The sequence below is a fragment of the Rhodamnia argentea genome, chromosome 6, assembly GCF_020921035.1.
Source record: "Rhodamnia argentea isolate NSW1041297 chromosome 6, ASM2092103v1, whole genome shotgun sequence".
Lineage (NCBI taxonomy): Eukaryota > Viridiplantae > Streptophyta > Magnoliopsida > Myrtales > Myrtaceae > Rhodamnia > Rhodamnia argentea.
In genome coordinates this window covers 25,539,486-25,560,966 of record NC_063155.1, presented here as the reverse complement: position 1 = coordinate 25,560,966, position 21,481 = coordinate 25,539,486, and the positions used below count along the sequence as shown (strand labels likewise).

The 21,481-nt window shown below is 43.1% G+C and overlaps 4 protein-coding genes and 1 long non-coding RNA gene across 11 annotated transcripts; 2 read left to right on the top strand and 3 right to left on the bottom strand.

The window, feature by feature from the left end:
* Nucleotides 1–753: 753 nt before the first annotated feature.
* On the bottom strand, nucleotides 754–3,932 carry LOC115726621. The gene is made up of 4 exons (XM_030656580.2): nucleotides 3,770–3,932; nucleotides 3,530–3,644; nucleotides 1,732–2,037; nucleotides 754–1,324 (listed from the first exon to the last, which is right to left on the bottom strand). The coding sequence occupies exons 1-4, from the start codon at nucleotides 3,871–3,873 to the stop codon at nucleotides 1,205–1,207; spliced, it is 645 nt and encodes a 214-aa protein (XP_030512440.1). The 5' UTR covers nucleotides 3,874–3,932; the 3' UTR covers nucleotides 754–1,204.
* LOC115726628 lies at nucleotides 2,575–3,083 on the top strand. Its single transcript, XR_004013578.2, has 2 exons — nucleotides 2,575–2,693; nucleotides 2,759–3,083. It is a non-coding gene; the product is annotated as an uncharacterized LOC115726628 (long non-coding RNA).
* A 107-nt stretch (nucleotides 3,933–4,039) lies between the features above and the next one.
* LOC115726587 (protein COFACTOR ASSEMBLY OF COMPLEX C SUBUNIT B CCB4, chloroplastic) lies at nucleotides 4,040–7,127 on the top strand. Of its 6 annotated transcripts, none has more exons than XM_030656541.2 (7): nucleotides 4,040–4,243; nucleotides 4,345–4,605; nucleotides 4,730–4,803; nucleotides 5,623–5,807; nucleotides 5,937–6,007; nucleotides 6,154–6,237; nucleotides 6,918–7,127. In XM_030656541.2, exons 1-7 carry the CDS (start codon nucleotides 4,082–4,084, stop codon nucleotides 7,005–7,007), a joined length of 927 nt encoding a protein of 308 aa, XP_030512401.1. In that variant the 5' UTR covers nucleotides 4,040–4,081; the 3' UTR covers nucleotides 7,008–7,127. The 6 variants fall into 6 exon arrangements, with proteins under 6 accessions (XP_030512401.1, XP_030512430.1, XP_030512408.1 ...); XM_030656548.2 differs by having other exon boundaries at nucleotides 4,054–4,243; nucleotides 4,339–4,605; nucleotides 5,659–5,807; XM_030656556.2 differs by lacking the exon at nucleotides 6,918–7,127 and adding an exon at nucleotides 6,562–6,737 and having other exon boundaries at nucleotides 4,055–4,243; nucleotides 4,339–4,605.
* A 1,594-nt stretch (nucleotides 7,128–8,721) lies between these two features.
* Nucleotides 8,722–10,989, bottom strand: LOC115727287 (glycosyltransferase family 92 protein RCOM_0530710). Of its 2 annotated transcripts, XM_048281022.1 has the most exons (3): nucleotides 10,871–10,959; nucleotides 10,806–10,825; nucleotides 8,722–10,774 (listed from the first exon to the last, which is right to left on the bottom strand). In XM_048281022.1, exon 3 carries the CDS (start codon nucleotides 10,766–10,768, stop codon nucleotides 8,951–8,953), a length of 1,818 nt encoding a protein of 605 aa, XP_048136979.1. In that variant the 5' UTR covers nucleotides 10,769–10,774; nucleotides 10,806–10,825; nucleotides 10,871–10,959; the 3' UTR covers nucleotides 8,722–8,950. The 2 variants fall into 2 exon arrangements, with proteins under 2 accessions (XP_048136979.1, XP_048136980.1); XM_048281023.1 differs by having other exon boundaries at nucleotides 10,806–10,989.
* A 4,983-nt stretch (nucleotides 10,990–15,972) lies between these two features.
* Nucleotides 15,973–20,454, bottom strand: LOC115727023 (TORTIFOLIA1-like protein 4). The gene is made up of 5 exons (XM_030657135.2): nucleotides 19,473–20,454; nucleotides 19,173–19,281; nucleotides 18,005–18,561; nucleotides 16,998–17,512; nucleotides 15,973–16,696 (listed from the first exon to the last, which is right to left on the bottom strand). The coding sequence occupies exons 1-5, from the start codon at nucleotides 20,295–20,297 to the stop codon at nucleotides 16,684–16,686; spliced, it is 2,019 nt and encodes a 672-aa protein (XP_030512995.1). The 5' UTR covers nucleotides 20,298–20,454; the 3' UTR covers nucleotides 15,973–16,683.
* Nucleotides 20,455–21,481: the final 1,027 nt, after the last annotated feature.

Sequence of the window (21,481 nt, the reverse complement as noted above, 5' to 3'; positions counted from 1 at the left end):
GGCCGAGGAGATAGCTTTTTACGGCCAGGGACTCTTCAACGAGACTTTTGGTCTGCTGCTATCTTCTACAATTTGTGGATCCGAATGTATCTATACAGCAGATGAGCATATTTGACATTATAATGCATTTAATGATTCACTTGTTCTTTGGATTACTGCAGTTCTTATATCTGATGGACTTCCAATGTAGATAGAGTTTGATATCAGGTTACAGTTAGAATGTTAGAAGACTATCCACTGATCTTCAGAAGCTGATGCATGCCTTTCTCAATGATGCTGAATCTTCTTGTACGTGAGTAATGGCTCGTCCTCGTTGCTATCCTCAAAGCTCTTTACGAGTTCTACCCAGCTCAGTGGATGTTCCCCGCTCGGATCACTATTCAGAATTCTGGTTTATCAGTTTCGTACATGAGAGAGGTCGATGAAATTGAATCACAAAATCACTATACTTGGGAAAAAAATTTTTTTTTTAGACTGCGATTTTTGTGTGTGCGAAGACAGTGAAGTTTAATAGGGGCTTTCCAACCATCCGGTGAAATTGTTCCTTTGCACCAGTGATCTTGAGCAGGTGCATGCTAGACGCTTATGCTTAACGTGAAAATGAGCAAGCGGAAGGAAATGGTTCGCACTCAGTTTTTTTCGAATATCAAATTAAAACCTGTAGTCGTGAGTTTCGCATGTCTCGTCAAAAGTTAGATCTCCATTCCCCACCCGAATGACGGGTAGGGTGAGAAGAATGAAGAGAAACGGACGTAAAAAGTAAGAACTCAGGAAAAGAAAGGCAGCTAAAAATTCCACTTAACAAGTCAGGCTTGTAGGATCCCAAAGTCCAAACCACAAATGCTCATGCAATTGAGTACTTTCCATCTTTACAAAGGGTTTTTACACTGCAGAAACTGAACGCTGGAAGAACTTACAAAAAACTGGAGAGAACACGTAAAATTGCCTCAAAGCACTATTATATCCTGCTGTTTGGCTAGCTTACTGTGTCCTCATGCTCAAAAGGCTGGACGAAATCTGCAAGAATGACCGGCGGAAATATGTTCCACTCCATCATGTCGAATCATTCACAGATCATGCACAGACCTGCCATCAGCTAGATACCAAGTGCATACAAAAATCGCACACAACTTGTGGGAACTTCTAGTTTTTGACATGTCAGTTACTTATGGGACACGCCTCAAGATGCCACCAACTATGTGACCTAAAATCTAGAATTTGTTGGGATCCTTACTGCTGCGACCCCTGGCATTGTAGTGACAGAACGTTTTTTCCTGAGGTAGATAAATGAGCCGCTCGAGAGTAACAGACATAATAGGATGACCTGCCAAAGAAGTGCAATGGATATGCATCAAAATTAAGGATGCTTGACAAAATCCGTCTCTTATTCTTATTTTCGTTTATGCATATGTTCTGAATGCATATGCATATTTCCATGCTCCTGAAAATTCAGACCGAATCAATCTAGAATTCCTTCCAGCCTCAAAATGCATCTCATTATAATGCCAGAGGGTGATGTTATGAACTACATGCAACTCGATCATTGTGAAGAACAAACTTTGTCATACTTAGTTGCACTACAGGAAGTCAAAACGGAAACTCAGTGTTGCAGCGCAACGTACATGGCTGAAACTGCAAGCTTGAGCAGGAACTACTCTGAGATGACACTTATAGGAAGATGTGCACCAAGCAACCATAATAATAAGAGAAAAGAATCACTACATCACGTACCTCAAACCCAATGACTGACAGCTTCTCCTCATTTACAGCTGGTATACAGCTTCTGTAAGTGAGGTATTCTCCATGCCCATCTTCTGATTTGGACGAGTCATCCAGTAAAGCTCTGCCACTCATCGACTTAATACGCTCAGCATCTTCATGCAGCATATCAAGTTCCTTTCCTTTCTTACGAAGAGTTTCCATCGCCACGCGGCCCTTCTGAGATTTTTTGCCACTAACAACCTTACTATCCCCTATCTCTACACATTTCAAAGGGATACGATATCCAGTCTCACTGCAGCGGTACTTTTCATCTTTCTACAAGAAAATAATGCTGATTTAAAAAAGGTAAGAACTTTTCCTCGAAATGACAAAAGACAAGAGGCAAGCTAGGCTAATTTGGTAATTTTAGAGATATGCTGATACCAGAAGCATACTACTTATCCAAACTCTTGATATAGTGGTTCGCTGCCTAGATCTTTCAATCCTAAAGAAGCTCAATTATGTATGCAATCATTTGAGACTTTTACCTGCCATAATCTCAATAAAAGAACTTGGACCTGCTGAAAGTTCCGAATGTTTAAATAAAGTAAGCGCTTACATCAAATTCTAGAATTGCTTGTGCAGCTCATATACACAGTCGTAGAAACCTCTTTCGTCCCATAATACAAGCAGAATCTCACTTCGAAATTTTAGTAACTCTAGGATGAAAAGCATGGGATATTGGCTTAGAAAGAAGAACCAAATATTGCAACACGTTGTATGCATGCTACTTTAAGAAGCTTGTAAGACCTCTGTTGGTGTACGCTGAAGGTTAATCATTGATTTCACGGATGAGGAGTAAAAATATTATCCGCATTGTTTAAGCCGAAAATTGCTTTTAACTAATAAAACGAAGCATAGATACCAAGATCCACAGCCATTTCTCTATTGAACACCCATGCATGTCTCTTCCGGTCTTTAAGAAATTTTGAGTCATTGATTTCCTAAATTAGCAATGGCCATCCAATGTCCTATGCTGTCAAATTTCAACCAAAAGAAATCAAGTAAATCTAGGTAAACAGTTTAATCTCTAAATAGGTGTTCTAACAACCCTAAGCCTTTCTCTTCTTTGTAAGTAACAAGTTCGCACTTTTATGGCGCCAACCAATTGAAGGCAGATGGTTCTCATGGTAAACAATTATTACTTTCTCTACTCATTCTTGCACCCATAGCACACCTTTAAATCTAATATTTCGGTTTCTAGCATCCTTGAGAACACTTAAACTGTTAGTTGTCGCATATCACGTGCACACCGTCTACCTGACTGAATGGAATCTACGGTTCCACAAGACACCGCCTTGGCTCGTTACATTATCTCTCCTGACAACTAATTCTGGCCCTTATGCCATGAAAATTTCGCCAGTACCCCACCATCAGCGAGAATCAAAACAAAAGCAAAGCCTGATGGGTCTAGTCAATGAGTGTCCCAAGACACTTGTTCGCTTTTCAAAGCGCCGACTCCACGTATCACAAGAAACTCCAAATTTTCCCCATTTGATTATTCAACAAGTCGGTACACTTGGTGGCAAAATCCAAACAAGTCTAGGCAACGTGACTGTTGAGATTCATACCTAAATTACCAAGGCACACATAACAAGAAGTCGCCTGATTCTCACTCGCACCGAATTACAAATAAAAAAAATCTAGGGGACTTCGTTGGCAAGGTTTGACATTATAGCAGTTTAAGAGCGAATTAAGTTATTTCAAATACTAGAAAATAAATGTTTTTGCGGGAAAACCGAAGGAAATAATAAGAGAAAAGAGAAACCTTTTCGGAATAAAGGCAGGGAACGCAAGCCCCAGAAGGAGAGCAATCGTAGGAGGCGTTACTACCCTTTGGAGTCTCCTTGAAGCTGAGGAGAGCTCGACGCGCGACGATTGATCTACACAAAAAAAAAAAAAAAAAACCGAGTCTTCAGCAACCACTCCAATTCAATTGCCTGAATCTTCTACAACAAGCACGAACCGCGTAGACACGCGATGCAAAGATTCGAAATTGGGGCTTTACCTGTGTCGTCCTGAGAAACGTTGAGAAGAAGCCGGAACGTGAAGCGACGAGAAGATTAAACACGAGAGGCACAACAGGAGCAATGGAGATTTCCAAGACTTCATGGGATCTCTCTTCTTTGCTTTTCCTCTGTATTCTCTACTCTCTGTTCTGTTCTCTTCTGTTCTGTTCTTCAGTAATATATGTTCTTTTCTTAACGAAAAGGCCCAGAAATTTCAGCCCACAATGACTTGTAAAAGCCCATATCCCTTGCATTTGACTTTCATTCCTTTTTCCGAGAAATGAGAAAAAAATGCAAAAATAAGGCGAAAAATGTTTTTATCCGCTCCGACGAAAAAAACTTTCCTTCCTTCAATGGAAGCGGGAATTGCTCTCCTCCGCGACTTCCTTCCCTCCGACAGCCGTCGCCTTCGCCTCCGTCGTCGTCCGAGCCCTGCTTTCCCCCGCTCCATCAGGGCTTCTTCATCTCCGCTGGTAGAGGCGCTTCCACGTCGCTTTGCTTTGTGCACAGTATTCTTCTTCGATTCGCGTTCGTTATTCATATGCTTTGTGTTCGTTCTCGAGCGAAGGGACAGTACAGAGGACCGCAGCCGAAGAGAGATCTCGTCGCCGACTGGGTCGCGGACAACGACGGATTCGTCCGGAGCTTGCCTATTTACGTCGGCGGTTCGTCCCTGTTGGCCGTCCTCTTCAATCGCACCGTCTCTGGTATCGCTCCCGTGGCCGATGCGAGCAGTGCGCAGTCGAGAGCGGATTTGTTGACGCTCGGGCTAGCCGTCACCAATGTACTGGCCGGCCTCGTCTGGTTGTCTATTAGGCCGAAACCTATATCTGTGGTGAGCTATCTACCATTCTGTAAGTTGTCTTGGTTGTCTTGGCTCTTTCCGTCAGCTAATCCAGATCCTTCTGTGATGTACGTGACATTTACATGTCTCGCGTGAGTTTTGAGCTTGATTTCAGGTGGAACCGCTGGGTGTGGAATGTAGGAGAATACGTTCGGACTTGCCCGAATCAGTAGTATCCGAGTTGTTATGGTGAATACTTTTTTTAGAACTCCCAGTACAATTTGTCGAATAGCCATAGCTCTTGTTGGTGTGAACTTAAATTTATCATGACAAGCTCCTCTCTTTCCGTATCACCTGCCGTGGTCACTTCCTGTATTGCAGACTTAAAAAGCTAGAACTCTCACCAACCACTGCACATTATACATTCAATGTCTTTGCATTCTGGTGGCCTGGCGCTTTCTCAATTTGTACGAATTTCAAGCGAATTGCTTGGCTCTCGTGGAGAATCTCTCTCTGAGTTTGAAGGAGAATAAAAAAATTGGACTATAATCCGAATGAATGGCCTGGTTTCTCATTGTTGTTGTGGAGCTGTTAAAAAGGATCAATCAGGAACTTGGGGTACGTGACCAAATGCTGTAGGAGACAGTGGTTGTATATAGGTTTTGCATCCGATCCAATAAACTTTCGGGTTCTCTGAAGAAAGAAGTTGCTGATCCAATTTGTTTGAGAGTTTACCTTACGGATCTCAATTTTGAGAGCCACATCACTGTCTGATGGCATCTTAATTTTGGTTAATAAGTTGCATTCATCATCGATATAATTTTCTCATATGATTGTGTATTTTCATGCAGTATTCTTTTAGGTGGCATTTTCTACTTCTTTGAACACTGCTTGTGCCATATGTCTGTTAAATGCCAGCATTGTCTCAATATCATCATGTTTGATTTTAAACATGAATGGGCTGTGAAGTTGGATTTGAAAGAGATTAATGGTGACCTGAGTAGAGGAATAAGTTGTTCCTCTTTCTTCATTAGATTTTTCGTTTTATCCTAAACTGTTCCTTCTCAGGGTGTGGGAATCTCTGTCCACGGTGACATGCTGCAGGTCTTTGGCCATTATTTATGATGGCCATTGCATCATGCAAATTGGCATGGCAGCTAAATCATCTGCTAATGATGGTGAAGCAGAGGATGTGGATGCAAATAAGCTGATGCAAGGATCTCTTTATCAAGGCATTATAAATTCGAGAGCTCGTAAGTAATTTGCAGGGACGGTTCTTGTTTAGTTAGTCGTCTGACTCTTAGTTTACTACAATTTCAATAAGAGAAGCATTCTATTGAATGCATAGAATAAGCTGACTGTTGTTTTACTATGATTTCCAGAGAGTTACTTGGCCAACCTATCTCTTTATCCTGGGAGGTCTGAGCTGCCTTTTTTGCCCTTTAACACTCAGGTGGAAATAATGGATTTATGAGCACAGGATCTTTTCTTCTTGGATATCTCTCTCATGACTAAACTTTAACAGTTGGACTAGTGGAGACAGTGAAAGTATTGTCTGTTTATCGCATTGAAAAGTGAATCAAATTTTGACTTATCCAGGCAGTGATCTTGCAACCACTTGGAGACAAAGGGGTTGCAGTAATTGGCGGTGACACAATCAGGGGCTTCACTACGTCTGATCAGGTATCCACTTCATTTCTAAATTTATTCTCTATCTGTTTTATGACTAACTGATGCGCAATGCTACTTGGGACATTCACAAATCATTAACGCGGCCCATCGACTACCCCTTTTGGCCTGATCTTAGGCCCTGACTGACCTCCGTGGACAAAGAACGAACCTGTTCTAAGAAATACAATGTTATTTCTGATCTTTTTTTTTTTTTTTTGGGCAGAAGATGCCTCATGTGTGCTTGAGACATATTTCTTGCATGAACTTGCTTGAAGTCAATATTTCTCTTCATTCAATTTTTTTTCTGGAGTGAGGTTTTTAATATCTGTTTGCAAGACCCTTCCGTTTATCCGCACATAGTGTCTTTGGTTGAAGTATTTGACTGGCCTTCGCTATATTAAATGACCTTGGCTCAGGCGAACCTGAATTGAAGGGTTTGCCCAGGAAAACTTAGTTGTCTGATTACATCTTCTTTACCTCCTCATCCTTTTATTTGACACCTATATTGATAACAACAGGGTTAAACGGTTCATAATGTTAATAAATGTGGTCAGAAGCGGCCTGAAGTTTGCATTCATGTTCTTGCTTTGGGACCAAAGCGACCCTCAGAATTTAACCTTTTTAGAGTATATATAGACATAAGAATGTAATGGTCCTAGTTCTGCACTCTGATTATACTTTGCCGCTTTCAGACATGGATAACATATATTGGAGAGAAGCTGGATGCGGCACTTGCAAAATATGTAAATGACAGTTCAATCCTTATGCAGGAAAGAGTTTGACTCTGACACCAATAAATGGTTTACTTGTGTATGCAACGTTGGTTTTTGGTTGATCTTGGGAAGGTTCTTTGTGTATTGAGACTGAACTTTAAGTTGTGTTTCCAATATATGAAGTTCAAACACATAAGAAGTCCACTTTGCATCGAACCTTCACGTGGGAGGAAAAGATTTGATCTAACAGATGGTGGCGTTTATATGATGGAAGAAAGGTCTTCAAATTTCGGGCATTAATGACTTATCTGGATTAATGTCAAAATTCTGGTTATTAACTGTTTTCAGTGCTGAATTACCACATCCAAGTGACAAAATTTTACCAAGATGAGCAAGAGAGACTAATAATATAATGCCAGAATAGAGGCTGCATTGCTTCGTTGTTCTATTAGTCAAAGCATAAAGTTTCAACATCAACATCACCTTTATCCCAAACTAGTTGGGATCGGCGGTCGATGAACCAAAAAATAAGTAAAATAAAAGCAAGACCGATTGAGGGAAAAGAAATAATTATATATAAATATATATAGGGAAAAATGGACTAAAAGGATAGCCCGAAACATAGGAATTCTGCCCATCCACAATGCTAATGGCTTTCATCCATTCCGTCTTAAGACAATTTATGTTCTTACCGGAGCATGTAGGGATCTTCGAAGAATATGCCCAAACTATCTCAATATATGTTCTCTCATCTTTTCTACTACCAGTACTACTCCAACTTTTCGTCAAATATCTTCATTTCTTATCTTATCCATCCCCGTATGACCACAAATTTACCTTAATATTCTCATTTCCGCTATTCCCATTTTATGCTCATGTTGTCTCTGTGCTGGCCAACATTTAGCTCCATATAGCATTGCAGATCTTAGTGTTGTTCTATAAAATTTTCCTTTTAGCCTAAAAGGGATTTTGCGATCACATAAAAATCCTGATGCATTGCGCCATTTCATCCACCCTACTCTGATTCTATGGTTTACATTCTCATCAATCTCTCCTCTCTTGAAGCATAAAGTGTCAGCTTTTTTTTTTTTAATGCTTAGTTGGTTGTTACATCTGATTCTCTTCTTATCATACATCCCTGGCGCAGAGAAAATTGCCGCTCTTGCTTGTCAATTCTGTCCTCATCAATCCTCTTTGTCAAAGGTTATCATCCTCTTCTTTTATATAAAAGTCCATGCTGATATTAGTATCTTTAGGCTTTAGATCCACTTGCCAATATTCTGTCAAATCTTTACTTGAAGATTAGGCATCTCTTTTCTCGTAGCAGCTACGACCTTCCCCAGTTGCTTTACATGAAAACCTAAAACTTGTGAGTTTTGCCTTCAGGCTGAAAGTTCCTCAATTCTGTTGTTTGTCAAACTCGAATGGATGGGGTAGTTGTCATCTAATGTGCCCACCATTTTATTTTAATTTCATGATTCCCTTTGCAACTTGAACGACTGAGCAAGCCCTTTTTTTTTTTTTTTTACCTCTTAAACAAAAGAACAAGCATCACCTAATCTTGAATTTTCTTCGGCAAGGGAAAAAGTGATGGATCGACGTTTTCAGGCGACATGGATTGAGTTCTGCATTTCGTATCTCTTATGATATGGCCTCTTGACTTCTATTGGAAAGAGAGGGGTACGTGTTAAACCTGAACCTCTGATCAACTTCAGTCGACTATACTGCTGCAGGCAATGCCCAGCAAGAAGCAGCATAGTTAGATCAACGAATCAGCCCGTAATAAGCATAAAAACGAAAGAATCAATTGATGTCAACATATTACATCTGTGTGAGATCCCTATGATCTACCATTGCATATTCATGGCAGGAAGAAAGAAAGGTCAGATGCAAAAGGACGGGGTCCCAAAAAAAAATGAATCAACAAAAAAAGAATTGGTTCTCTGTATAGTGTATCTGTGTTTTACAAAGGCAGGCAAGTAATCTGTGTATGAACTCGAATGTACTTCTTGTCACCTCGTGGGTGAAGACCTCTCCCATGGCAGCATACTGGATGCAGGATGAGCAAAGTTAGCCAGAACAAAGTCTCTCAACCCTGTGTCCCAAACCTCACAGAACTGCAGTCTCCAGTTGGTAGGCTCGATGGCCTCCGTCCCGAGCCCCGGTGCCCTGTCCTTAGAGCCCTTGTTCTGATCCTCCTGCCAATCCACCACGTATGTGGCGACCCTTCGGAAGAACTTGGTACTAAACGTCTCCCACACCTGGTACTTGTAGTGGTTGATCACCGCAATGCTCTCCGGCGCATTCAAGTACCTGAACCCTTCCTTCAACCTGAAATGGTGCACTTCATTGAGGAGGGTTGGATCGAGCGTGTCGGGCCGCACGATAGACTTGTGCCGCTCTGGCTGCTGCAGCCTACAGGTGTACCCGACCGTCACTCCATGTCGAGGCGGTGAGGTCAACCCTGACGGCCCGAAGCTGTGGCAAGCTGTCCTTATCTCCGCGATTATCGGGGATGAGCTCGAGAAGTTGGCGACCATGGCCCTCAGCATGTCTTTGCCAGGGATGCCGAGTCCCCTGCGGTGGTTGCTTGGGAATGGGAAATAGAAGAACTCGTCGACGTCGAAGAATCCCACCCAATTGCACTCATCCCTCGCCCTCAGCACGCAATGCGAGAACCCGGCTTCTTGGGTCTTTATCCACGGCCAGCTCTGCCTGCTCACGTTGTAGTTCTGAGAGTCGAGCTCTTCGATCACTTCCTTGATAGCGTCGTCGCTGTTATTGTCGTAGATGAACCAGCGCTCAATGCCGAGCCAGGCGTGGTACATTATCCACTCCCGCAATGATGCTGCTTGGTTCCAAACCATGGTACAAGCGCAGAGCTCGTGCTTCATCATCTTCTTCCTTCCCACTTCCTCACTAATCCCCTTGGAACTGTAAATCCTGGCCACGGAAGGCATGGGAACGTGAACCGAGGACCTGCCGTGCGTGTGGAAATTAGAGGGCAACCCGATAGTGACCCGAACCCCCTGAGCTTTGATTGGTTTGCTCCGAATGCTCCGTGGCAGCGAACACCTGATCACCTCCTGCGCTGCCGAGAGAGCCTTGGTCGTTAGCACAGAAGTCTCATCCTTGTCCCAGCTGCCCCACCCGAAATGGCAGCTGAATTTCGCCGGGACGGATCTCCTGTGTGGCCTCAGATTCAGCCCCTTCACAAACACCACCGCGGTCTCTCCGTCCAGCTCAGCCTCATACACAACCTTGTCCCACGCCTGGACTGCCGCTGTCCCATTGGACCGCACTCTTTTCCCACCGTGCGCCGGAGTGCCGCCGCACCTGTGCAAATCCACCTCGGCAGCTGAGAAATTCGCCGGCGGGAGCGGACACCTGACGATCGACCTATGCTCATTGTAAACATCAGCGGACATCGCAGCCTCGGCATGCCAATCGGACCCATCCGAAGCCAGAGCGTAGTAGACGCACTCCAGGTCCTCGCTGGGTCCGACTCCGCCGGACACGAGGAGCAGCACATGGTCGGGAAACAGGACCCGGTCCTCGACCCGCGGCGCCGACGAGAGCGGGCGGCGGTGGTGGAGGGAATCGAGAATGGAGCGGCTGGCGGAAGAAGACAAAAGCGACAAGGTGGAGGAGCTGAGGACGGGGCGGAAGGAGGCGGTGGAGACGGTGAGGCTGCGGTCGGAGGACAGGAAGAGGACGAAGACGAAGAAGGAGAGGCAGAGGACGAGGGATCTGATGGAGAACAACTGGGAGGAGGCCGAGTAGGGCTTGGTGGAGGTGCGCTTTCGCTTCCGCCGCTGCTCCGACTCCATTCCTATTGCTCTCTGTAACGGAAGAAATCACTATTTCGGCGATGATAACAGCAAAAACGAATGGATGGTATCCGAGACACAAGAAGAAGAAGAAGAAGAAGAGAGGAGTAATAAGTGGAATTGGCCTGGGAATGCGCAGATCTGGAGCCGACAGCGGTTGTTTTCTCGGGCAGTAGGTTGCGTCGATGCGTGTTCTCGGACTATGACATGATTTGATTTGCGGAGTGTGTGACAGAGAAAGAGAGAGAGAGAGAGAGAGTTTTTTTTTTTACCTTTTTTTTTTTTTTTGGGGTCCGCGAGAAACGGGAAATTGGATTTTGTTTATTTTTGGGGTTTGCAGTCAATGAAGTCGCGATGGGCTGATTTTTGTTTCGCCAGGAAGAAAGATGCTCTCTCTCTCTCTCTCTTTCTGTGAATGCACACCTGGCTTATCTTAAACCAAAAGCAAAAGGGCAAAGAACAGATTATTCTCGATAAGCTTCCCGCAGAAGCGACGAAGAGAGAGAGAGAGAGAGAGAGAGAGAGAGAGAGAGAGTTCAATCCAATGGCCTCCGTCGCTCGCGCAGATTCCTTTCCGGTAATCTTGTCGGCCTTTGCGTCTTCTTTTAACTAAGAGAGAAGAGATGGTGGGTGGCACTGGTGTGGCCGCAGTGGGGGGCTGGGCCTATCTATTTAGCCTAATAAGATCGATAGATAGTCGCCACCAAACACGAACACACCGATTAAGTAAAAGCGTGTAAAAGAGGACGACTCTACACAGCTTTATGACAACATGTGCTCCGTTTCGTTTCGGAATGGAGATTTTTGGGCTGTCCGGACACAGAGAGAGAGAGAGAGAGAGACACTTTTTCGTCTGTGTGTGTGTGTGTGTGTCAGAGTGGCTTAGCAGAGGAAAATACTGATAATGGGTGGGTGGGGTAGGGGGACTGGGGCCCAGCCTCCCAGGTTTTGGTTTCTCTCTTTATTTATATATTTATTTTTCCTACGGTCTAATTTTTAATTATTGGGGTTGCTGCTAATAAATTAAATTGCAATCCCCAGCCGCCGCCATGACTGCTCCTTTCCTACCGCTCTTTTGTTTTCTGAATTCCTCCTGCTATTATTATTATTATTATTATCTGTCATTAATTATTGATGCGTAATCATTCCTCCCGAGGAATTGAAAATTCGTGCCTGATAATTGATGCCCGCGAACGGAGATGCCAATCAATCTTGGTGAGGGCTTGAAATGCTATTATTTTTTTAAATGAAAATTTGAAGTAAATATTATTTTAAATAAGAGTTTGAAGTGTATTCTTGACTAAAGATATTTTTATCTTTTGCTTTTCTTTTTATTATTTCTCTTTCCTTTTTTGTTTTCTTTTTTATTTTTTTTCCTATATCATTCCTTTTCCTCTTCCTTCTCGTCGGTGGCCGGCCATCAACTAGTAGGAAGGGAAAAAAAGTAAAAATAAAAAAATAAATGACAATAATGTCCTTGATCCTTTTTTTTTTTTAAATAATGAAAGTGCTTTAGGTCCTTATTTAAAAAAATGAAAATATCTTATGTTCTTATTTGGAATTTTTTCCCGATCTTGATGACGATAAGCAACCTTCTTTTTATTTTTCTTTTTTTTTCTATCTTTTGATTTTTTAATTAATTGATTTATCTGCTTGATCTGTTTGGCGCTTTCTCAAGAGCCTTAGTATCATAGAATAATTCCTTTTAAGATGGTTTTGCCCGATGGCCGAGATTATGGGATGGGAGGTTTGCCTGTCAGGCATTAATTGACCTGCTCAAAGAAATTATATCATGGATCAATTTAATTAGGATATATTATTTCCCTATTTTAAAATTTACAGGTGAATATATATATATTGGTTGAAAGACTCCACCTTTCATCATGGAAAAATGAGATTTCAAGAGCTACTTGCATGTTTAAGGATCCCGAACCCAATGTTTTCTCCGATCGGACCCTCAACCGTAACTTTTAAGCTGCATGAAGGAGAGTGAAAGATCTCGAAGTAATTTTTTTTTTTTAAAAGGGAAAAAATTGAACCCTTTTTGACAAAAAAAACATGGGTTGTTGGCTTTGTATATTCAGACGGCTTTTGCGTTTTCGGACAAATGGTCAGGAACTGCAATGTTATAGGAGGAGGAGTATGCGGAGTAGAGTCCAAAGAAGCTCGGGCAAGAATGCGAAGCCGTTCTTGTCGTGGCAACAAAAAACATTTAAGGAGGCCATTAGTTCTTGCTGGCTAAAAGCGTTTGGTGAGGTGGTCCACGAAGTTTCGTGTGGACGGTTGGCATTATGATATATTCTAGTGAGTTTCTTTCTACTTTGAGAGCAACCTTTACTTGTAACATCTTGTTGGATGTGTTAGCACCCCGTCTTCCGGGGCGGCACATTTTTCCCTTCAGATCAATCATCAAGTGACGAGTGTCTTTGTATTTTACCATTTCTGAAGCAAGCCCGTTAAAATATGATATTTGATGTTTGAGATAAGTGCACTCGGAGTTTTATAACTTGTCAAGAGAGTACAGTTGAGTTTTAAAACTTTCAAAAAGTACAAGTAAGTCTTAAAATTTATCACAAAAGTGTAATTGAATCATAAAGCTTTCGAAAAGTGAAATCAAGTCCTAAAATTTGTTAGCATTTTCTATTTGTCAAGTTAGACGGAATTCGACCAAAAAAAAAAAGTTAAGACGGAATTAATGGAATGAGTCGATTGTACAAATTTGACAAGTTTTAAGACTTGATTGTATTTTTTGAAAGTTTTCGAACTCAATTTAACTTTCGTAACGGGTTTTATGACTTGATTGCACTTTCTAAAATTTTTAGGTCTCAATTATATTTTTGTGACAAGTTTTAGGGTTTTTAATGCCAAGTAGTAGCCGGGCATACAACCGCCTCTCGGTGGTCACCGGATCGACGGGTTTTACCGTTGGAAAGAATACAGAGAGTGCCTTCAGAAGTTGCATTCTTTCATTTTGGGCATTTTCTACTTTCCTTCTGCACGATTAGTGGGAGACAACTTCCAAAAGACGCACGACAGATTGCTATTTTCGCTGCTGTTTCTCGTATCTGGATTTATGGAGGTTTTAGTTTAGTTGAGTGGGCGGGCTTCCACAGAATGCACCGCTGGCAGAACATGACAATTTCGATCCGTGACACCCTTTCGGTTCGTCGGCATTTGGGCAAATAGTGTTTAATCAAAAGGCCTTTCTCTATCGGAATAAGACGCGGAGTCTAAGAATATTCCTCAATTCAATTTCAGGCTAAAGGTCTACATTTCACATTAACGTGTGAACCACCCATTTAGCTGTCTCCCTCTGCCTCGCTGTTGCCGACTCGATGGAGATCGTTGCACTAGGATGAGTATGAACATCGGCTCTTGTAGGTCTTACACAAAAGAAGTCTCGCACTGCAATTGTTGTCGCGTCCATAGTCCTTTAATTTTTCTAAAACGGAAGTTCCAAATCCCGACACGCGTTTTATGGTAGAGAAGTTCCCATCGGATTTTCGCGGGTAGCGTTTCCAAGGTGTGAGGATGTCGACAGCGGCAAAAACCCTCGTGGGAATGGATTGGTTCTGCCCATCTCCCAGATTAGTTTATGGGAAATGTATCTGGAGTAAGAAGTTGTTCGAGAGAGTCGCGGCGATGTGGCGCTTTTCATTTTGGCACGTCGACGATCCCATCTTTGTAAAACACATGAAGCCGAGTCAATGGGGCTTTGTCGTCATTCAGAACATAATTTACCTTTGACCCGGCCAATTAAAAGGAAAAAAAAAAGACACGTGGAGGAACAACAACTCGGGATTTTCAGCAACATAAATTTTGGGGACAAAATTCACCGTTCTGAACAGCTATTGAGCTTTTCTTTTCTCTTTTTCTTTTTTTTTTTTTGGCGGAAGAACAGCTATTGGGTTCCACAGAAGTATCTTCGAGTGAAATCTCCCGAGAAGGGATTGTCTGGAATGTACTAGCCAGAGTCCCGGTTATAGCAGAAAAGGCAGTTAATTTAAGACCGTACCAACCAACCCCTGCACTTCCGATCCTCTTCGTTGGTCCCGGACCGATCGGTTTCTTTTCCACTAAACGATTCATGACTAACTGGTGGAGGCCGTTCACCACAAGAAGTGGGGGTAAGGAATTTATCTAGATTAAGGGGCACGATACTGTTTCGATGCATCCGACGTTTGTGCCACTTATCTGTACTTTGGCCTGCTCGTTTCCTGGTCCACGAGGTTAATTAGACCGTTGTCATCGGCCCCGGACAAAGTACTTAGAAGATCAATTGTCGTGGAGCTTTTCCGATCCACAAACAAAAGCTGCTGCCACCGGATTGATTCCAAGAGACATCGGTAGATCTTCACAGGATGGGATTGAAAGGGACAAAGAAGTTAGCTGGATGTGCGAGCTTCGTTCATTTGCTCGTGAAGCCTGACATTAGTGTGACCTCAGCGCGTAGGCCGGTTAACCTTTGTGCAAGTTGGGTTCAAACTTGAACTAACAGGGACATGCGCGTCCTTTGAACTAGGCATCTTTAGCCCCAAGCTGGATTCTGAGCTTACTTTTATCTCGAAGTTAAGGACATTCCTCCACGGTATCGAAGCTGATTGTCATCTGCTCCGTACTCAAGAATCTTGAAAGTAGCCCAAATAGGAAGTGCTCGGATTATCCGCCGGAGGAATGATAGCCACAAATGTCGAATGCGAAAGATAATGACTCGGTAGCTTCTACTCAGCCACTACCTTTTTTTTTTTGGTTAAAAAAGAAGCCACTCTAGTTTAAACCTCTCTAATGGATTGCACTAATCGGTCTTCTAAGTCTCAACTCTTTCGACCGAAGAAAATGTCTCAAATTCATTCATAAATTAGAATTGTGGGTATCACTATCAAATTATTGCCAGAAGAAGCCCAAAAATTGTGGTTATCTATATGGTGTTGTGTTAGAACAAGCCCATCATATATCAAGAAATTTGGAAAGACCGGTGATAGAATCCTTATGATCCAGCCCAATCCAGGTAGCACAATCCTTCAGAACAGAAGACCACTCAACTTCTGGCCCTGGGGATGGATCTTCACTTTAATATCACCGCACCAGCTTTCTTGTCTACATTGGACCGTGAGGCCGCATTACCGATGTGTGAAGTTAGGCGGTATCTTTCACTTTTATCTTTGCTGTTTATTACAACCACTATCCAAATAATACCAGAGTGCACGCGCCTGTGTGGCTCCACTGGAGAACCCAGAATCCTGATAATCCCGGTCAGAAGCGTTTCAAAATCCTTTCATGGTGAGGTCTAGCAGAAGCATCTGCTATATACCCTACGATGGCTAAACGCGCTTGAACATTTACCAAACCATTTAGCTAAAACTTTACTCACCACCACATGCTGACCTTGACGGCTTAACACGCCTCCATTGGAGCTGTCAAATAGCCGAACACTGCTCATCCCATTACATTCTCAGTTGCATATCGCACTAGTCCATACAAAAACATGACATGCGGCAAAACTCAACCAATTTCTCGGCATTGAATTCATCACAGTATCCGCTTAGCAAAATGTCAATGAGCAACTACACAGGTGAACCATTGCATTCCGCGCAGATCAATTCTGCTGAATGGAATGAATTGTAAATCAAATAACTCAATCATCCTGCACGCTCAAAGGCTGCTTTTTCATGTGGTCAATCTACACCTGTGAGGTGGTTTGTCTTGATTCCAATCATCCTCGTCCTGGGACCAGCCTCAAAATTAGGCGTTGCCTCTTTCATGTCACTTCAAAATGATAGGCAATACTTTTTTCCAGAACCATTTTCAGCCTGCGTGGCTTCACTATTGTGATGCAGTTGTTCGTTAAGAGGATTGAGTATCATCATCTCTACTGAGAGATTATGAACATTGAGATGAATCAGTCCCTCCAAAAACTATGCAGACAACCTGACAATGGAACAGAGGAAATTTTTACAATTGATAATAGAACCAGATTGGAAGTCAACTCACAAGCTTGCAGCTTGCAACTCATAGCAGATTATTCGACATAGATTGACAAAGGAGACAATGAGAGATCACAAAAGTAGCATAGGAATTTAGCACATATACCATTTTAGTCCGAAACTTACTAATGAGGATTTTGAGCCCTTTAAGACAAGATCATACACACACCGGGAGTTTTAAGATGTTGAGACAATCTTAACAAGCAAAATTTCTATTAGGATAAGGAAAGAGAGAAAAAGTCTACCTGCTACGCAGATTTCCCAATGCCCCAAAACTACCAGATGAAGACCCATTTATCCCATTGGCCATGTGAAATTGCATTCTCTCAGTGCTTAGGACCATCCTCTTCGATGTTTTGTTTAGACATGACTCGAAACTTTCCCTGGAATTACTTTGAACATCCGCTTCCTGGTGCACAACAGATGATCCACTGTATTGGTTATGTACTCGTTGACTCCCTAGTTCATGATTTTCTGCAACACTTTTATTGCTAATACCATGCAACACAGTTGTCAATGGGACACCATCAGAAGAAGATAATCTTGTGGTTGAACACCGGCCTTCTGCCCTCCTCCAGAATTTGGAACTCAAGAATTCTGTACCAGGCAACTTGCAACAAGTGTAGTCTGCACTATCCACATTTGGAAACCTTCCAGTGGATAATGCTATATCATATGAAATCTCCTCTATTGCCATCTCTAGACCATGCACACGAGTCTCCAGAGAGTTCATCCCACTCTGAGATCTTCCAATATAATTCTGGATTCAACAAAGCGCAGAATTTAGCATGAAGGTGAGGTACTTTGTCCAGTGTGGAATACACATTTATGAAAAACCATAAGATGGCGGCAACAGAAGCTACTGACTGCAATGTTCACAACGAGATTCCAAAACCAACCAATGGAAAAGGTCATTAAATGCTTCCTTACCCATGGTTATTTATGGTCCATAAAAAAAAGGAGCCCAAGCTAGAAAAGGCTGAATTTTGTTTCTTAGAAGTACAGAGGCAACCACCAACCAAAGCTTCTACTCATCATGGCAATGATTTAATTGCAATAAGCAAAGGAATGACATCACAGTAACACATCGAGCAGAGTAAGCGGCGCATAGGCTATAGTTTCAACAATCAAACGCTGCATGAATCTCGCAATATGATCTTGCCTTAGAATTTACATATATTGTATCACTCAACATGAAAAGAGAAAATCAGAGGAACTTTAACCAGAATAATACAAAGGGCCTGTAATGTACCTGAAGGAGGTCAAACAGACTGGACTGCTGATTTTCAATTTGTGCAAGTTGTTTTCGGATCAATGATAAGTCTTCCATTTCCTCATCTCTGACCGCAGCACTTAAATCTGAGTCCTTCAGATCATCAAATGGCACCACACGAGAACCAGATTTAGATGCTACAGACTTCTGAACTTTGTCATCCTCATTCTTACCAAAGAGAGCACGTCTCACTTTTCCTTTAGTGTCTTTCTTCTCATCACACTCTCCCGTTTCTAAAACTCTGGTCTCAGTTATCTTAATGTCATGCTTGTGATCCAACTTTAAGGAGGTTGAGAGTGGGTGTGCAATTTGAACTTTCGAATCAGTCGATCTCGCCTGATCCAAAGCAGATGAGATGGGAGAACTTTTATCACTGTACTTTAGGGGTATTTCCTTTCTGGTGAAATTTTTGGACAGAGACGACAGACTATTCGACGGAGATGACCTGTTGATCTGTTTCTTTGGCTCAGGAGTTGTAACACTAATGTCTTGCAAACTTTTTGACAAGGCAGGCAGGCAATCAGCGATGCCACTACCTGGGCCCACAAGAAACCCAGAAAACCATGATTAAAATTTAAGTATAAAAACTCATGCAAGTTAATGCTCTACTGTAAGAAAATCAAAGGGGGAAAGACATAACCATGTCAGGGTACAAGACATAACCATGGCGTCGGTCTTCTTTTTGAATTCGATTTTAAGTTTTCAACAGTTTGAATTCTCACCCAAAGACCTTACTCTATTCATTGCAAATTAGAAGGAGTGACCAATAAGAGAAGCAAGATTACAATGTTTTAAGTAGAACATTATTTTTCCAGAACAGCATGAAACATGATTCACACAAGTCACCAATCCATATTTCATGATCACGCAGGATAAGTCTCAAAAGAGTGATAGTAAATGAATTGAACTGATTGTATCCGACTGATCCATCTAAAGACTGACATACGACTAATGTTGCTAAGCTGATCTTAATAGATCAAGAAAATAATAATCAAGAAAGCACGGGACCCACGCTGATGCCACATGTTTCCTATGATTAGCTCCAGCTACCAATTAGTCATTGAAAGAATCCATCTTCTTATTCTCTGCCCAACTGCCCAAAGATGCCCTAAAACAGTTGAATGAATAGTGTATTAATCATCTTTACCGGATGGAGAAGACAGGGAGTGAGAAACGGCTGAGCCGTCTTCGCAAAGATCTGCAACCTCCTTCCACAACTCCAAAGTGCGATTCATTGTTTCCCGAACCATTTTAACCTGTGAGTCGCGGCAAAAGTCAGGGTCTAAGCTACAGGATGAACTAACTCTTTGATTTTCTAGTACATTATTCTCCGATCGGCTCTCGAAAATGAGAGCCCAAACCCAAACTTATTGTTCTCGTCTCCATCACGAATCTTCATATACATGCGCATTCCTAACTTAGAGAAACCAAACAATTTTAACAATACCTTGTCGAATCTCCGACTCTCCAAGCACTTTACGCAGGAAGCCTTGTGTTCCACCACCAGCTCCCTCTCCGCCACGGCGGCGACTCTCCCCAGCGCCTCTGCTGCCGCCTTCCTCGCATTCCAATCCTCACTACTCAAAAACTCCAGCGCACAAGGCACGAGCCAATCCAAAATCCCCTTATTCACCACTCCGCTAACGCCTACAATGCTCCCTATCATCCCCATTGCAGCTGCCTTCCCCTTAAAGCCTTCGCTCTTCAACAACTTCGCAACCCTCGGCAACGCCCTCCTCAGCACCTCCACCTCCGGCTCCGGCGCCGCCTCCACCGCTGCCGCGATGCACATCGCCGCGCCGATCTGCGAGTTCGCGTCCTGCTCGGCCGCGAGCGTCTCCATCAAAGGCTTCATCAGCAACGAGAACGGAGGCCTCGTGACCTTCGCCGCCACGGCGGCGGCGGCGGCGACGCAGGCCAACCTCACGGCCGAGTCGGCATCGCGGAGGCGGCGAGTGATGATGGAGACGATCTTCGGCAGGTGCGGAGACAGGGCGTCCCCGTGAGAGCGAGAAAGGAGGGCGAGGACGTTGACGCACTGGCGGCGGACCGGCGACCGAGACGCGTCGTCGGTGTTGTGGATGCAGCTGAGGAAGGAGGAGAAGCTGTCGTTAGTGAGGTTGAGGGCGATGGACTCGAGCTCGGAGGTGGCGAGAGCGAGCGTGTCGCGATCGGAGAGGCGGTTGAGGCAGGAGATGACTCGAGATTTGAGGTCTCGAGTCGGAGGCGGTGGTGGCGGACTTGGAGACGGAGACTTCTTGCGGGAGGACATTGTGGAGGCAGCCTTCGTTCATTTACTTGGCGTCTCCGGAGTGCTGAACGGTGGCTGTACCGTCTGCGATCGGCGATATACGGTGGTCGCGAGTCCTCGCGAGGAGAGAGAGAGAGAGAGATTTGGCGGCAGAGGAGAGACGGGAGTTTTTTGATGACGTGAGTGAAGCGCCAGTTTATAAATGTTCGTGCAGAAGAAAGAGTGGGGATGGCAGGTCGGCCCTTTTCTTTTGTTTTTTTATTTTTATTTTTCTCTTTTTGGCCACGATGAATAATATATTTTATGTCGGGGACAAATTTCAGATGCATTGATATAAATCATCGCTTAGAGGTACTGAACAGAGAAGTATCGTCAATGTCGAGAGTTTCCAAATATGATCCATTTCATAAAAATATATATATGTATATATACAGGACACTAGGTAATCCAACATGCGATTCTAGTAACAAAATCACATGAGATCCTTTTGAAAGATCGAGTTGATGTCCTTTGATAACTTTCACGCTCAAATCTCAAGTGCCAAAAAAATTCTATTAACCCTGTGTTATACATTATTTGCCTTTTCGAGATTTTACACGTCCGATACTAACATGAATTTTACATAGCCACTTAGACACACGGCACGGTGGTTGAGGATTGGCGCGTAGGGCTAATCACAACGACGATTATGATAAAAAGAAAAGATTCGAGCTGCACTTTAACATTGAAATCTCGAAATTTAAAGCATGTCAAACTATTTGTCCTTTCGATCTCGCATCTTTTTAAACGGAAGGCAGTCTCTCTACGGCACGATGATGGGATCCCACGGGGTGCTATCTAAATTGGAAAAAAAAAAAAAGATAAAAGTTCTGAAAATTTATATTATGATGGATCGATTACGTTACATAAGCGTCCGGTGAATCCAAAAAAGGTTTTTTCCTTTGTGACAAATTCTCATCCGTGAGCTCGAGTCACTTGGACAACGCCTTTCACAAGAGACCTTTACTTAATTCGCATCCTCCTAGTCCTAGGGACGCTCCACAATATGTCTATTGGCTTTGAAAACTCGGACCTCGGCCGTACGCTGAAATACATAGAAACTAAAAAGAGACGATAATAAAAGTACAGGCTAGACGACGCTACGATGATCCGAAATCGAAAAATTGACCATATCCTCGAGCTTATACTAGACGGGCGACAAAGAC